This window comes from Plectropomus leopardus, chromosome 23, assembly GCF_026936395.1.
Source record: "Plectropomus leopardus strain MGB_pleo_1.0 chromosome 23, ASM2693639v1, whole genome shotgun sequence".
NCBI classification, from domain to species: domain Eukaryota; kingdom Metazoa; phylum Chordata; class Actinopteri; order Perciformes; family Serranidae; genus Plectropomus; species Plectropomus leopardus.
The window spans coordinates 741,675-758,162 of NC_142198.1; the positions used below are offsets into that span (position 1 = coordinate 741,675).

Genomic DNA, 16,488 nt, shown 5'->3' on the forward strand with positions numbered 1-16,488 from the left:
ATCACCATACATAGCGTTGCTATCTATTGCTAACTATTGCGAAGGAACACAAGAGTAACTTGTGACGCTTATGTCAAATTATGATTTACTCCAGCTCCCTGGTTGCTTTCTATTTGTGGTATTTATTTATGATTATTCCTATTGTCCTTTCTTTCTTTTATTCATTTTTTTTTTTAATAAATTACAATGACAGAATTATTCTTTATGCCCTAAAATGAAAGCGGTTTATGTTTAGGAGGTAGAACTTATTTTGTTTGAAAAAGAAACTGAACTAGGCATAGACATAATAGTAGGTCTATGTCAATTATGTAAACTTTTTTTTTGTATTTTGATAACAAAAATGCTGAACTCGAGGCTTCAAAACGACAGTCCACAAAACAGTGGGTGATGTGATAGTGGCTGTGTCTATTATGTATACAGTCTCTGGATTAAACTTGATTTACTGAGCTTTTTAGCCTCTTCAACTTTTAGCTACGGCTTAGCTCTCTCAGCTCAGTTGTTTTTCTTTTACAGACAGCAAAAGGTCTTGGCAGCATAAAACAGACAGGCCCAGTAAAGAAACTTTACCTATACTCAGGGAAATTGCTGAGTAGCATTTAAAATACAGGAAAGGGCCAGTGCAAATAGAAAGAGCGCTATTATAAAAAAAAAGTACGTATGGCCTTTAAAGCTGTTCTATCTGCCCCCTACTTGCTTCCAACAAAACACCTAATTACATCAGGTACTTTTTTAGATTTGTCCACTAATATGTACAGCCCACCTAATTCCTTCATCAAACCAAAAACCCAGAAACTTCAAATGTTTTACTCTCTCCTGTTCTTGAAAACTCCCTGGCCTCCTGTGTGATAGTTTTTTTTACTAAGCAAGCACTGTCATCAGTGCCTTTGGCAGTTCACATGTGTAGGTTTCACCTTTAACTTTAACTCAACCAAACTATGGCTACGTCAACACTTCTCTGAATCTGATTGGTCAAAAGGGGAGAGGCGTTCCTCACACTGACTTCTGATTGGCTCAACCCGTACACGGTTGCCATCAACTTTGTGTGACCCGTCAGCGTGTGTTACAAGGAGCCTGTAACTGCACAGTGGAGCTCAGTGAAAATGGCGAGCTGGTGTGTTCGTGCAGTGAAACAGACCTACTCGCTTACAGCGTCACCTGCGCTCAGAAGGTAACACACTTAAGTATCGACTACTTTTTCTAAAATGTGGCCGTTACTGAAGCGCTTGGCTCGGTTTGACAGGAGCCCCTGACAGCTCAGAATCACCGAACAGCAGCTAGCAACGTTAGCTTTCATGACCGACTACGGTCTGTAATGTTGACCTTCATGCGGAAAATATACCCTTAAACCAGTATAGACCGGTGTGTGTGTATGTGTGTGTTGGAGATGTCTTAGTTAAATTAAATACGAACAAGAGTATGTAGTGCGCGTCATTGTCATTGTTAACCAGAAGGATAGTTACGTCACGTGACATATGGTGAAGAGAGAGATGTAACGCTGCTTCAGTGTGTTAACACATCGCTCACACTGTTCTGTGGAGTTTGACTCGTGTATGTGTGTGTGTGTTCTCATATATTTCTTTGATATCAGCTTAAATGCGTTTCACAATACGTTAACTTCCTTTAGTGCTGTTTCTGCTCGTACACGGAAATAATGCCAAACCAAACGTCATTCCTAAATTTGATAATTTAATGTTTCTTTAATCGTTAGTGACATTTTGCTTAAAGCTTCCATGACATGAAATGTCTTATCTGCGACTGAAGTTTGGCGTAATGTCTCCACACTGTTCTGCGGGCCACTCAAGGATGATGACAAGCTGACTCATTGTGAAATTCAGAGTTCCCATGGTCATTGAAAACTGGAGAAAGTCATGGAATTCCACAGTTACATGTTTCAGGCCTGTCAAAGTCATGGAATTAGTAAAAATCATTGAAAGTTGTTATGTGTAATGAAATTGTTGCAGCTTTTCATGGATATCCTTCCACGTAAAAGAACATAATGGCAATTTTGTTTTCTGTAGCTGTGAACATAATGTAACCCTATCATGCATCGACGTGTGACGTTTTGTTTACCATTATTTACATTTCTTTGATTTCTCATCACTTACCACATGTTGAAATTATTTTTGAAGTGAGCTTGAATCTGATGTTACCTGAAAAAGGTGAGGTAAGTGGGGTCAGAACAAATATTATGGGTCTATAGAAAGTCATTGATAAGTTAAATTTTGTCAATGAAAATGTGTGGGAACCCTGCAAATAGGCTATTCTACACAATTACACATAATATAATATAATATATTACACTTGTTATCAGACTACAATTAAGTGGACATGTCTCACTGAATCATGCAGAGGATGGTTGCATAAGATTCTTAGTAAGTACAGTCAGCTGTGTTCATTAAGCTGTCTAATACCATCAATTAGCAAGTCTGGACAAACAACCAAAATACCCTGACTTCTGGAGAGGAAACATAATAGTACTTCCAGATGAGATCAAAGGCTTCACCTAAACTCTCCCATAGGTATTGAGTTGTGTTGAGATCTTATAGTGTGTGATTCACATCATTTTCATAATCCTCAAAGCATTCATTGAGCCTTCATACCCTGCATGCTGTTTCTTTATTAATTTATTTCAGCTTTTGCACCTGTCTGTAAATAATACTGTAGATAAGCATACAATTTAGTATATCATGTTGGACACTTATTTTTCAGTGCTGTACCATGTACAGTAATCCTTCAGTTTTTACTCTTTGTGGAAGCAGTGCTCTTGCTGTTACTGTAACTGCGGTTTTGAATGTTGATGCAGTTTATAATGGACCAGTTTCTGAGACAGCACTGAGCAATTTAACAGAATTTGAACTTTGCAGCGGATGAATGAACATTGTGTAACACTACCACTAAATTAGTGGTTTTGGGACGTGGGGGTGGGGGGTCAGTACAGTATTGCATTGCAATAATTTTGTGTGGCAGTATCATATCAATACACATATGCCAAGTAATGATTTTTTCAAAAAATAAATGACAGTATTACAAGTACAAGTTAAGCTTTTGTAGCTTGCAATAAAAATGACTGAAGTGAGATAAACAGCTGGAATGCTTTATTTAAACAGATAAAACCAATAAGATTTCTTTGGGGACATAATTTGCATTTGGAAAAGGGGTAATAAAAAGCAATATGTTGCAATATATACATTTTGGCAATACTCAGTATATTGCAACATGTTTAAAAACACAGTAATATTGTATTGAGACTTTGGTATCGTGGGACCTCTGGTGATAGAGCTAAAACTAACTAATAATTGAAAAACCTAATAATTTTGCCCATGGTGATCTTTTGTTTTGTCAAACCAGCAGTCCAAAACTCAAAAATACTCACTCTCTCTCTCTTTCTCTTTCTCTTTCTTTCTCTCTTTCTCTTTCTCTTTCTTTCTTTCTCTCTCTCTCTCAGAAGGTTTCCACGGTTGTTATGCACTGCCACCCAGCAGAAGAATGGCCAGGGGCCAGAGGAGGAGGCAGAGAAGCCGGAGCAAAGTGCAGCAGAGAAACATCTGATGGAGGAGAAGAGCCAGCTGGAGGTGCAGCTCAAGGACATGACAGTAAGTCTGAGAGTGAAGCATGGTCGCCAGGCTTGGAGATAATTATTGCTTCAGATCTGTGACTGCATTATTCTGCTGACAGTAGTCTAAAGAATTACTCACATTTTGTGTTTTTTGTTGGACCCTAATTTTACCTGATGACCATAACAACAATCAGTAGCATTCAAGGTGGAACAGCTACCCAAACAGTGACACTGTTAACTTCACTGGCATACAAGCTTCTACCGTCATGTCAGTGCTTGATCCTAAAAATGCAAATGATTTTCAGTGACATTATGTGACTAATAATTACTAGTTAATGAGACCGATGATCTTTCCGTCAGTATTTAGACTTGGGAATATAACAAACTCACAGTACTTTGTTTAAATGCCAACAACAAACAACAAGCAACAAATGTTTATTCAAAACTGAAACATTCAACATCATAGACAGCAAGTTTCCAGCAACTTAAAAAAAAATGTTTTAAAAAAGAATAAATAAAATTAGTTCCCTGAGGTTTAACAAAATAAAAGTCCTCCCATGCTGATGCTTTCCTTGCACTTTTTAATTTATTAATTTTCTCAGCAACCATTAAAGTAAAACACAGATATAAATAATCGGCAAAATGCCAAATATCGCCCAGCTAATCGCCCAGTCTGATAATCTGTGGACCCCTAGCTCAAATTGAAATCAGTTGATGTGTGGCTGCACACAACAAACACTCTTCATTTCTGAATGCAGGATTTATTGGTTTCATCCATTAATTAACCCTAGTTTTATCTGTACCACCTTTACAAAAGTATTCAACAGACATGATAACTAAATGTAGTTCATTTACATGGGCCTCATAACATAAAGCGGACAATGGGCCTAATGCAAGAAACTATATACTAACAAAAATCTTCTCTTATTTTTACTAGTATCCAGGATTTGTTCCCATTTTGTTAGTACCCATTGCTTTTTGGGATTCACCAATATTTTCTTGTTTTTGCTTTTCTCCTGGATAAGAGAAAGTTTTATGAGTGGTCCAGAGCAGATAAGACAAAAACATCTCACTTCACAGGCCACACATTTTTGAATAAACTTAAACTTACATTTGAGGAACATTTAAGCATGCAGTAATATCATTTAATCAAATTTAGATGAGGGTTTTAGAGGAATTATAATGACTGGATTATTAAATTGCAGGGGTAAAGGGATACTACTATACTCGGTCTATTGATCCCTGTTATTTTGATTTCAGTTGCTGATCGTCCCTCTGCTGACCAGAGCTGAAGTACATTCACTCAAATACTGTACTTAAGTACAAATCTGAAGTTACCTTTACATTATTTGGTTATCTTAATCTTATGCCACTTTCCACTTTTACCCCATTACACTTAAGAAGGAAGTATTGTACTTTGTACTCCACTGCTATTAATGGATAATTACTTAAAAAATTAAGATTTTTTTCACACAAACCAAAAATATTTAAAATATACATGTGCATCTGAAACAATTAGTTGATTAATTGGAAAATTAATCTGCAACTATTTCTTTCAAGTAAGTCATTTTAATGCAAAAAAAGAAAAATCATGGTTCCAGAGCTCATATATACAGGGGACCAAAATGTCAGTGCCCCCGTCACGTGTGATGCCATGCTGCCGGACGAGCTCAACACATTTTATGCTCCCTTAAACGTCCTCAATAAGAACCCAGCTGTGAAGTCTACTCCGCCTCCAGAGGACCGGCCACTCTCAGTGACCACAGCAGATGTGCGAAAACTCTTGCTGAGTGTCAATATAAACAAGTCAGCCACCCCGACAACATTCCTGGACGTGTACTAAAAACTTGTGCTGATCAGCTTGTTAATGTTATAACTGACATTTTTAACATCTCACTCTCACAAGACACTAGTCCTTCCTGCCTCAAGACAGCCATCATTGTTCCTGTAGCTAAAAAGTCTTCTGTGTCTTGTCTTTATGACTACTACCCTGTGGCTCTTACCCCATCCTGATAAAGTGCTTTGAGAAACTGGTTCTCCAGTACATTAGAGACAACATCCCTGTCAGCCTGAACCCTCACCAGTATGCTTTCAGAACTAACAGATCCAGAGAGGATGCCATATATACTGCTCTTCACTCAGTTTTCACTCATTTGGAGAATAAGAAAAGCTACATCAGGATGCTGTTTGTTGACTTCAGCTCAGCATTCAACACAATCTCTCACATGAAGCTGATTGGAAAACTTAACACTCTGGACTTAAGTACAACACTCTGCAACTGGATATTTGGACTTCCTCACATGCAGACCCCAGAGCGTTCGGATTGGCAGTCACATGTCCTTTTAGGGCTGGGCGATAAAACAATAACGGTATCAATCACGAAATAACTTTTCTTTGATTGAAATATGAGACGTAGACGATAGAATGTCGATAGAATGCATTCCAGCCATGTTTGACGGACAACACAATCAGCCAGTGATAATAAAAATAGTCCCACTGCGAACAGCTTTGACTAAAATACAGCTGAGTGTTTGACAACCGAGTCGTATGTGCTATCACAGCATTTCATTATTGAGGATCAAACACCTGATGTTCTGACAGCAGCGCAGTGAGACAGACAAACAGAGAGGAACTTCTCCAGCACCAAAGTCTCTGAAACAGCCAAATTTACAGAGGTGGAAAGTGCAATCTACAGACTACTTTGTGTTAGTTTCAGGTTTAATCTGACTTTGGATGGAATTATTTAGAAACACCATGACGCATTGCTCTGTGTCTCATCCAGCCGCTCGCGCTGAGCTCTCATTACTATTGCCAGGGGTAGATGTATTGTTTTGGGGGCCTTGGGCCACAGGCACATCACCTTATTTTCACCCTTTCTCTCACTGGCAATGCTGGCAAGCTGTTGGCTTGGGTGATGTTGGGGCTATGTGCTGTGGAAACTTCAGCTGCTTACCCAGGTCGACCTGCAGCTGCCAGTCAGAGGCTGCGTGGAGGAGGCCTGTTGTTGTTTTTGCCTGTGCCCGGGGCTTCTCTCCAGCTCTGATGAAGGTGACTGCCTTTTTTGAGACGTGATGGTGCTGATGGCTGAGGCAAAGCTCTCAGCAACTGCCTTTAGCACCTGGTCTATCCCCAAGAGCCTTTGGGCAGCTGCTAAGGAGATGTTCTAACGGGCCTCTTCCACAGCAAAGCCGGCAGGAAGGAGTCACACTCTTCCCCCCAGACATGGAGGTTTGCTGTGCTTGGCAGGGCATCGTAGACTGCCTGCACCAGGAACCGGACTCGATGGAAGTCTGCCTGCGTGATGTTATACCAGGTGGTCCCACGATGCAGTGTGTTCTCCCATCTTGTCCACGCTCCCTGCTGCTGAGTCCTACTGCTCTGCTCACTCTGTGTCTTCCTCTTCCTTGATTTTAGGTATGAGGTTTGGACCTTTGCTGGTAGGAAATTTTAGTAACTTGACCGCCAGTTGGTGATGCCTGTTCTACAGGATATTTTGTCACGTTCAACGTCTGACAGAAAATAAATATGGAAGCCAAAATTAACCTCATGATATCTTCATATATCACTTAGGAGTAAAAGGTAACATTTAAGATGACAGAAATAGTGATTTAATGTATATCGTGATATATATCAATTTCAACTGATCCGAAAAAAAGATTCGACTTTTCTCATATTGCCCAGCCCTACCTCCCCTACATTAGTGCTCAACACCAAAGCGCCCCCAGGGCTGGGTGCTCAGCCCCCTCCTGTTCACACTGCACTTCCAGACATCATGAGAACTCTATTGTGAAGTATGCGGACAACACCACCATCATCGGCTGTATTACAAACAACGATGAGAGTCCATGGTGCACAGAGAACAACCTACTGCTCAACGTCAGCAAAACCAAGCAGCTGATTGTTGATTTTAGAAAAAAGGAGGCAAAGACACTCCTGTCTGCATCAATGGAGCTTATGTGGAGTAGGTGAACAGCTATAGATTCCTTGTAATTACGATCACTGAGAACCTACTTGGTCATCGCACATCACCACCCAGGTTATAAAAGCACAGAAAAGGCTCTACTTCATATGGAAATTTAGGAAGGCTAAATTCCAGAGCAAGATCCTGGTTAACTTCTACAGAGGAGCAATAGAAAGCATACTGACTGGAAACATAACCAACTGGCATGGTTCGTGTATGGCCCAGGACAGAAAGGCTCTACAGCGGATGATTAAAGCTGCCCAGAACATCACTGGTTCCCATCTACAGAGCATCAGTGACCTCAGCGAAGTGAGGTGTCTGCACAGAGCCCAAAGGATACCAAAAAACAGCAGCCACCCCAGCCACAGTCTGTTCACCCTGCTGCTATCTGGGAAAAGATACAAGAGTATCCACTGCAGAACCACCAGAATAGAGAGCAGCTTTTTTCCCCAGGCTGCGAGACTCCTCAGGATCAACTTTAATTTAATTTATTTTTAAACCATGTTTAAGAAAAATGACAAATCTACCTTGTATGTATGAGGAATTGCTACTTTATCTTTTTATTTATTTTAATGATTAATTGTATTATTTTTTGAATTCATTTAAACCTTTTTGCATGTGTACTTTTACTTGCTGAAATCACATTTACTTTAAGTTTATTTGAAAGTAAGTTTATGTTAGTTTCACTTCTGCTGAAGTTCTTCTCCTTACAGCCTTTTTTGGTGTCATGCCTCCAGTCTTGGCCATGTGCCAGAGTCTTTGCTTTTCTAAGCCCTGGCTTTCTATTTCTACTGTGTTTCCAGGAAAAGTATAAGCGGGCCTTAGCAGACACAGAAAACCTCCGGACAAGGAGTCAGAAGATGATAGAAGATGCTAAATTATATGGTAAATACGCTCCCATTTTAGCCCCGCCTTTTTCCCATATTTCAACAGGATCCACCAGCTTACATGGGCTTTGTCATGGATAAATCCTGCAGAAAATATCTAGATAAGATATTCTGCAGTTGTATTTCCCAACTAATGGATGTTTCAACTTCTGTCTTTTTGATAAAAGCACATCTTAAGGAGGTGGTTGGCTGTTTACTTAAATCATGAATTTGCACTGTTTAAATACTAGAATTTACGTGTGGATTCTTTTATACTATATTATGGGTCTTTTTTTTTATTCCTGTCAATAAGCCTTACAATGAAGCTTTAACTTTTAAGGTTTTCTTTCTAGCTTTCTGATATCAGAGGAACTTTAAATAAATGTGTGTAATGTATTGTTAATAGATATCAGATATCAAACAGTGTGTTTTATTTAGCTACAGTAAAAACAATTTTAAGATAAAAAAAATAGAAATCCTGAAGGTTTGGTTTTCAATACTGTCATAAATACAGGTGCTCCTCTTTCTATTACACTTATTGTATGTAGTGCACAGTATGCACCACCAGAGCTCATTCTCTAGCACCACACATTTATACCATCAAACACTGTGTAGTCCAGTGGAATTTCAGGAAGTATGAAGCTATGATATATTACATACCGCAAGCCTAGTGACTAGACTATAAATGGATATCAGTTATGATACAAAGTCAGCGATTTAAAGTATGCTGAATATTGTTGAAACTGTCTTCCATTCCCAGGGATCCAGGGCTTCTGTAAGGACCTGCTGGAGGTGGCTGACATTCTGGAGAAGGCCACAGAGAGCGTGCCCAAGGAGGAGGTCACGAGCCAGAACCCTCACCTGAAGAACCTGTATGACGGCCTGGTAATGACTGAGGTCCAGATCCAAAAGGTCTTCACCAAGCACGGCCTGGTCAAGCTTAATCCAGATGGACAGAAATTTGACCCCTACGAGCATGAGGCCCTCTTCCATGCGCCTGTGGGGGGCAAAGAGCCTGGAACTGTTGCCATAGTAACCAAAGTAGGCTACAAGCTTCACGGTCGTACCCTCAGGCCAGCGTTGGTGGGTGTGGCCAAAGCCCACTAGAAGTGATGCTATAACACACAAAGTGGAATTTGTATTGTTGCCCTAAGTGATGGAGGAGCTCAGGAACAGCAGACTGGTCAAAGAGAGTCAGAGAGACGAGAATCCAACTGAACTGAACTTTGTATTTGGACCACCACTTTTTAACAGATACATTTTCACTTATACTCTGTCTGGCACAGGACAGTCTTTACTGTAGAATTACAGCCTGCCATCAATCCAATCCAGTCCATCATTGTCAGAAATTGTTAAAAACAAAACTTGACCAAATCCGAGGCTTTCAAGTCTTCCCCCACGACCATAAATCTGAACTGAGAGAGGTGCAGAAAAGGTTTTTAAAAATTATTAACCCCTCTAATTTTGAGACTTTGTGGGTCAGCCATGATGTAAAATCCATCTACAAATTGAGAAGTGCGGATTCTGAACTGTTGGTATTCATCCTAATAATCTTGAACTCCTCAATTGTCTTTCCTTATTGTGAGTTTAAAATTGGTTCTGTGAATGAGGTGAGGAATCTTAAGAAAGATACCTTTATCTGTAAATTAGAATAATTATGTTCATGGACCTTTGTCCAAACTGTCACAGTATCAGAATAAATTGATTAACATTGAAAGATGTCTTGGTTTAGTTTTTTTTTTACTTTTAAACACATCTTGACAAAAAATAAAAACTTGATCCACTTCTCGCCTCAGAGAGAAACAAAAGGCATACCGTGTCATGTTGGGAAAAACAACGGAAGTTGGTAATTGTAGTTTTGAGCCCTTTAGCCAACATGGTAAACCATGACAGCTGCAACAGTGACTGTGACCTAACTCAGTGAAATCTGAACACACAAACATGATAAACACATTTTTAGATTTAGTGTGATTTAAGCTCTGTATACACTGGGATATTTTGGGCTGTCTCAGGCAAGAGATGGCAAAAACATAGCAAACATTGGTCGTGGCTCGAAAACAGCATTCTTACATCGCACAGTGGGAAGTTCATGATTGGTCGTTGTCACGGTCTTGTGATCGAAGACAGCATGGGATCAAATTATGACAGTGTCAGAAATTTAGGATGACCATCTAGGTCATGTCTTGTCTGAACTAGCAACAATAACTAAGGGGAGCGGGACCTAGGATCGATCCATTGTGGACTAATACCCCCGCTGAAAACAGTCTCCAACAAATGCACCATTTCCTCCTGTCTGTTTTTATAAAAACTGTAGTGACCAGTTGATATAATAAACAGCTGAGCCTTTTTAAATAATCAAACTATATATGTGATTTTTGCGCCATTGCGAAAGACAAACATTTTCAGTAGGAATGAATGGGCTTGAGAAGTCAGAAGATACTGAGTAGACAACACAACATACTGTTGGCTTTGGTCTTTTTTCCCCATCCCTTTATTTGGCTAATAATTCTGCAGTTGTCCCTGATGTGATATAGTCTTTCCATTGAATTTATTGACAATAAGAACAATAAAGAATAACTTAAGCCTTGCCATTATTCAATTGTTTAGGACAGGTAATGTTTACATTTATTTTTTTCTAGAACACTAAAAATGCAATTTTATTATTATAATTCTTGTTCTTTACCATTTTATTCTTCATCTTATGTTATTCATTTATAAAGCTCTGCTGCTGAAACTTCCAAACTACCTCACATCACTCATGTCAATGAAATCTGACAGTGACAGTGCACGCTCCACACCTACTGATCCTCAGACATCCCTCATGTTGGCAGAGCTGCTTTCGGGTACTAGATCAGATCAGGTACTTTTAAATGGAATATACTGTAAGCTACACTCAAATTTACAGTCCTACATTCCCGTCAGAGATGTTAAAGCTTTCTTATCTGATGGTTTGTATTATCCTTGAAACCATTTCTTATAACTGCGTAGTTACTGTGTAGTTGTGTTGTTCCTGTGCAGCTCCTGATTTGCTGATTGTGTTTTATTGAATGCTTCTTGTTCTAAGGGGTTGATCTTTGGCTGATCTTAATCTAAATGAGACTGTCTGATTAAATGGAGATTTAATTAAATAAATGAAAAATGAAAACAGCCAGTCGTAATGTCTGATGACCATCGTCTATTTAATCTGTTTTTTTTTCTCTGGCTGATGTTGTGTCTGATCGCACCTTGAAATGTTCATTTTACTCATTTGTCCATTCATTTATTTAATTGTTTCTAGCTTCTTCTTCTGTCTGCCACAACTGAAGACCATCTCAGCTTGCAGGCCCTTCAGACCCTCCCGCTGTTCCTTCAGGCGGTTGCAGGCATCCACAGTGGCCTCAAAGTCCTGCAGCAGGGCCCTGTTCCCCAGCAGTCCCTGCTGCTCCTTCAACCTCTGGTTGTCTCTCTGCAGGCCGCTGCGTGCCTGCCTGGTCCTGGTCAGGACGTCCCTCTTCCTGGACACTATGGCCTCCAGCCAGGCCAGCTGCTCTCGCTTGTCCTGGACCTCCGACTGACCCCAGAAAAGCTTCTCCTTTACATTGGACAGGAGCTGATAGAGCAGGAGAAAATACAAAGCTAACATCTGAAATCAGATTCTGTGATGCAGGCCAGTCTTTAGGAAAAAGAGGCAGAGGAACAACATTTTCCAAAGGGTTAGTGTTAGGGTCATAAAAGCCCACTAATAATTTGGGGGATTTGTGGGATTTCTTTATTTATAAGGAACACAACCAACATGTTTTAACATGTTAACATTTTCATTCAATCTTGATGGCTACATTAATCAAATATTGGTCAAATTGTTTGCAGAACCAAAGTAGAGTATTTGGCTGTCAACTCTCAAGTTTTCCAGCAATACTTACTGTTTAGAGACCCCAGTAGCAGAAATGTTTACATACACCATATTTAAAACAGCTATGCTCTTTTTCTTTCTCCAAAATCAAAATTTGGAGAATTATTCAGCCCCTGTCCTGACAAAAAAAGAATGAGATGGTTAGTACTAACAGATTTTTTTGTTTAATATGATGGCTGTCTTTACTGTAGGATTTTAACTGAGCCTTTAACTGTAGATTTTATTTGATATCAGTAGTCTGACAAACTGCTCAGCTCAACCTGTCATACCAGGTTGAGCTGAGCCATTGGCCATTGTCTCTCTTCTCCCTTCATACAGGGTACAAGGTACAAGGTAAATGGTAAAATGGTAAATGGACTGTACTTGTATTGCACTTTTATCTTGTTATCTTGCTATCTTGGGACTTTCTCACTGAAATATCGCTGTCAAATTACCAATGAAATTACAGCTGTGGAAACATCTCTTAAAACAAGGATCCAGGGTTTGATCCCTCGGTTGTCCGCGGGCAACTTCTTTATCACTCATTAAGCAATCTTGGCTAATCGGTTAACCATGAAACCTGAAACTACATCACTTTTCAAGTATTTAGTCCTTTGAACACCCCCCACCAGCTGTGGAGCAACAACAAAAAATACTTTGAAGCAATCTATGGATTCTTCAGCCTACCTCTACGTTGCTGCTGATCTTTTTCTGCATCTTTACAGCTTCCTCGTTTTGCTTCTCAATGTGTTTCCTCAGCTCCAGCCTCTCAGCCTGCAGCTGCTCAAATTGCAGCTGTATGGGGTCTCTGGCATGTTGTACCCCCTCACGCAGCTCTGTCTCCAGCCTGTGGATCTTTATCCTCAGCTGGATGTGCTTGAGGTGCTCCTTGATCAGCTTGTCCTGCAAAAGCTTCTCTGTTGCCAGGGTTACCTCAACTTTGGCCTGAGCAACTTCTTTCCCCAGGTGTCGGCTGAGAACTGTCACAGCCACATCCTGTTTCAGTGCCACAAACACTTGCCATTCACTTTCCACCTGCGGACCAAGATGACACCATAACACACAGTCAATGGTGCCCATCTGTGCAGCTCCCCGAATCTGGGTTCTTAAATATATTTTGAATAACAAGATGTCTGAGTGCAATCATGAGGATGCATCTGAGGAGCCATGTCTGAGGATTTGTTAAATGTTTCAGATGTAATTTAAGTTAAGGGTATCCTACACTCTCTACATGTTTTCAAATTACACTATTTATTTCAGACTTCTCAGTTGCATTTTTCAGATTTTCTTTGTTTGTCATAATGCATTCCCATTTACAAGGTGGGAGCGATATCTACATGGTTCAGTGTGCATGTCACCTTTACCCAGCTCACTGCATAGCAACATGTGTACAGCCCATGCCTTTTCCCAAGAGGGGAATGAAGACCATTTGGTTTCAAAACTTATTTTTTTCTTTGTTTCATTAACATAATGTAAAAGTTAATGTAGTTATTAGTTATTATCAGAAGTTTTTATAGGACTTAAGGACATCCGGGGCTCAGCCCAGATCCAGTATTAATATTAATTACAGAATACTTCACCATTTCCATCTTTTTCTTTATTATTATTTTTTAGGATTATTTTTGGGGCTTTTTTGCCTTTATTTGATAACAGGACATCTTTAGTGTGACAGGGGGAGAGAGAGAGGGAAAGAGAGAGGGAGTGAGTGACATGCAGCAAAGGGCCGAGGCTGGAATCAAACCCACGGCCGCTGCAGCAAGGACACAGTGTTTGTACATGGGGCATCTGTTTTACCAACTTAGCTACTGAGCACTCCATCATTTCCATCTTTACACATTAATGGAGGTGAAAAACAGTTTAGTTTATTTATGTTAAAGGACTGTGTGGGGTTTTCCTAAAAATTAACAATATACAGACAAAAAAGTAATCCCTGTCATTTCTTCCAAAATGTTTTCACAAATTCCTGTGAGATGATAAAACATAGACACATGAAATTTTCACTAATGGCTGGAAGTTGTGTCCAAATTCTGCTCAAGAAATATGACACAGATCGGCTAGATGGGGACACTACAATTAAGGCCTAAAATTTCAGTTTTGGAAAGGTCAATCTCCTCACACTGTAGGTGGGATTGACTTGAAATTCAAAACACAAGTGCATTTTTAATTTTTTTAAAAAACACATTTTGGACATCTCATAAACTGTAGGTCTGATTTCTCTTTTGTGGATCATTATTGGACCAAGCTTATTAAAAGTTTCCAAAGGTTGTTAATATTTTTTTGCATTTTGAAGATACTGGCCTTTAGAGAGGGCTTGGCTCAGCACACAAATGCAAAACAATTAGTGTGGCATAACAAAAAGCAGACTATAAACCAGAAAATGTCCCACCATCACACTTGTTTCTTAACAATGTTGAACTGCGTGTGCAAAATCATTTTTAAATCAGTCAACGGTGGGTGCCACCAGTTTGGCCTTTTGCAAAATTTGACCATAAGTTAATTATATATATTAGCAATATTGTGATCGCAACAATTCATGCAAATACAGGCAAGTGCCTAAGTACAAAGTCACAAACACAGTGACAGAGATGACTGTACAATTTAAATTAAATCAATCTTTCTAAGTTATGCCTAGCAACTTTAGCAAACAAAGTCTGCTATGCTATTCATCTGTATTCTGCTGGTTGCAAACTCATATTTGTATTTTCATAAACATGTTAACATAACAGAACTCACAGCTCTCCTAACTTCATTATTGGCAAAATCCTCTTTGTCATGATCAAGTTAAGTCGCACTAACTTGGAGCTGAAGTTGCTGACACCTACATAGAACAAGATAATTTCACTTGTCATTTTGAAGCTGAAACAACTTTACGGAATTAAGTTAATACAGCTACATTTCAAGTAAACGTAACACTTTGATGTAAAGTATACTATAAATCAAGATTTATAGTTTACTTTCCTTTGTAAAGGTGGTCAGTTCCAAGATTATTTTGATATCGACTTGTCAGATTTTACTTAGTAACAATGAAATAAGACTTTAAAAAATCGAAAATAAGAATCGAAGTAGCATTGCAGTTAAGAAAAATCTCAAAACATATACAAAGACTATCCACTGGCACCTAAGACTAGTGAGAAACTAGTACTGGCAGATGAGTATATTGTCCCTGCTCCACCCAAAATACTTTTAAACTTAGATTCTATGCCATCTCAGTCATTTCAACTACAAGGTTGTCACTTTTCCAAATACCAAGCATTTAATTTTAAAACAAAGTAAAAGCTAGCTGCACAGGTCCTGACAATGAGACCAACCTTATCCAGCTTTTCCTGGAACTTCACCCTGAGCTCCTCTGCCTGCTGCTGAGCTGTCACTGTGTCCGCACTGATCTGCTGCTTCACTTCAGTCAGGATGCTGATGTTCCTCTCATACTCCAGCAGCTGCTCTGATTCAGGTACCTCCCTCTCCAGCTGGGGCTCATCCCAGGCCTTCCTGTTAAACAACTCAGCCAGTTTGATGTGCAGCAGGCTGCACTTTAGGCTGGCGGTCTCACGGTCCTCACACAACTGCTGGTGGAACTGCATGTATTCTTCATAGTTAATATCGTCTATGTGTATACGAACAGCAGCAGGCTCCTCTTCTTCAGCTTGGTCTTCCTCCTGTGTAGGACGGATGTTCCGTCTCTCTGGGGTCTCCAGATGCAGTCTGGGAGATCCATCACCATCATTGCTGTTTTCAAAAACAACACTCTCCTCGTGAAACATTAGCTGTCCATTGTCCTCCTTCATCTTCACAAACAAGTCTTCAGTTATAGTGAGGTCATCAACGGCAGGGAACTTGTTTCCTCTGTTCTCCTCTGGCTCAGAGGTGGCTGCTATTTCAGCAGGGGCTTCCTCAGCGGCTTTCATACTTTCAGAATTTTCCTCATCATGACCTAGCGCAACCATTTCAGTTGGGACACCTTCATTTTCACTGATATTGACAGGAGCAGGAGTATTGTCCTTCTCACTGAAGAAATCTGCGGACATCAGTATTTCAGTCTTCATCTCATTTCCTGATTCTTCATCCATTTCAATAGCAGAAGAATACCCCAAACCATTATTCAATGTTCCTATAGCTATAGGGCTCCTGTACTTCAGTAATGACACTGTTGGTTTGGTTTCTGTTGTCCTGGAAACTGGGACCGAGAGCCAATCAGAGGCGCTGCTCATTAATATTAATGAGCAAGCTGTAAGGCGGCTGC

General features: G+C 39.8%; 1 protein-coding gene across 2 annotated transcripts; it reads left to right on the plus strand.

Moving 5' to 3' along the window:
• The first annotated feature begins 1,009 nt into the window (after positions 1–1,009).
• On the plus strand, positions 1,010–10,100 carry grpel1 (GrpE-like 1, mitochondrial). 2 transcript variants are annotated; one of them, XM_042512483.2, is made up of 4 exons: positions 1,010–1,168; positions 3,446–3,593; positions 8,321–8,402; positions 9,144–10,100. In XM_042512483.2, exons 1-4 carry the CDS (start codon positions 1,101–1,103, stop codon positions 9,488–9,490), a joined length of 645 nt encoding a protein of 214 aa, XP_042368417.1. In that variant the 5' UTR covers positions 1,010–1,100; the 3' UTR covers positions 9,491–10,100. The 2 variants fall into 2 exon arrangements, with proteins under 2 accessions (XP_042368417.1, XP_042368418.1); XM_042512484.2 differs by having other exon boundaries at positions 1,015–1,168; positions 3,449–3,593.
• Positions 10,101–16,488: the final 6,388 nt, after the last annotated feature.

What these genes read in the sequence shown, in the direction of transcription:
- grpel1 (XM_042512483.2), top strand. Translation starts at nt 1,101, where the DNA reads ATGGCGAGCTGGTGTGTTCGTGCAGTGAAACAGACCTACTCGCTTACA. An exon ending in GCGTCACCTGCGCTCAGAAG is followed by an intron (nt 1,169 to 3,445) that starts GTAACACACTTA and finishes TCTCTCTCTCAG; the next exon opens with AAGGTTTCCACGGTTGTTAT. An exon ending in AGAAGATGCTAAATTATATG is followed by an intron (nt 8,403 to 9,143) that starts GTAAATACGCTC and finishes TTCCATTCCCAG; the next exon opens with GGATCCAGGGCTTCTGTAAG.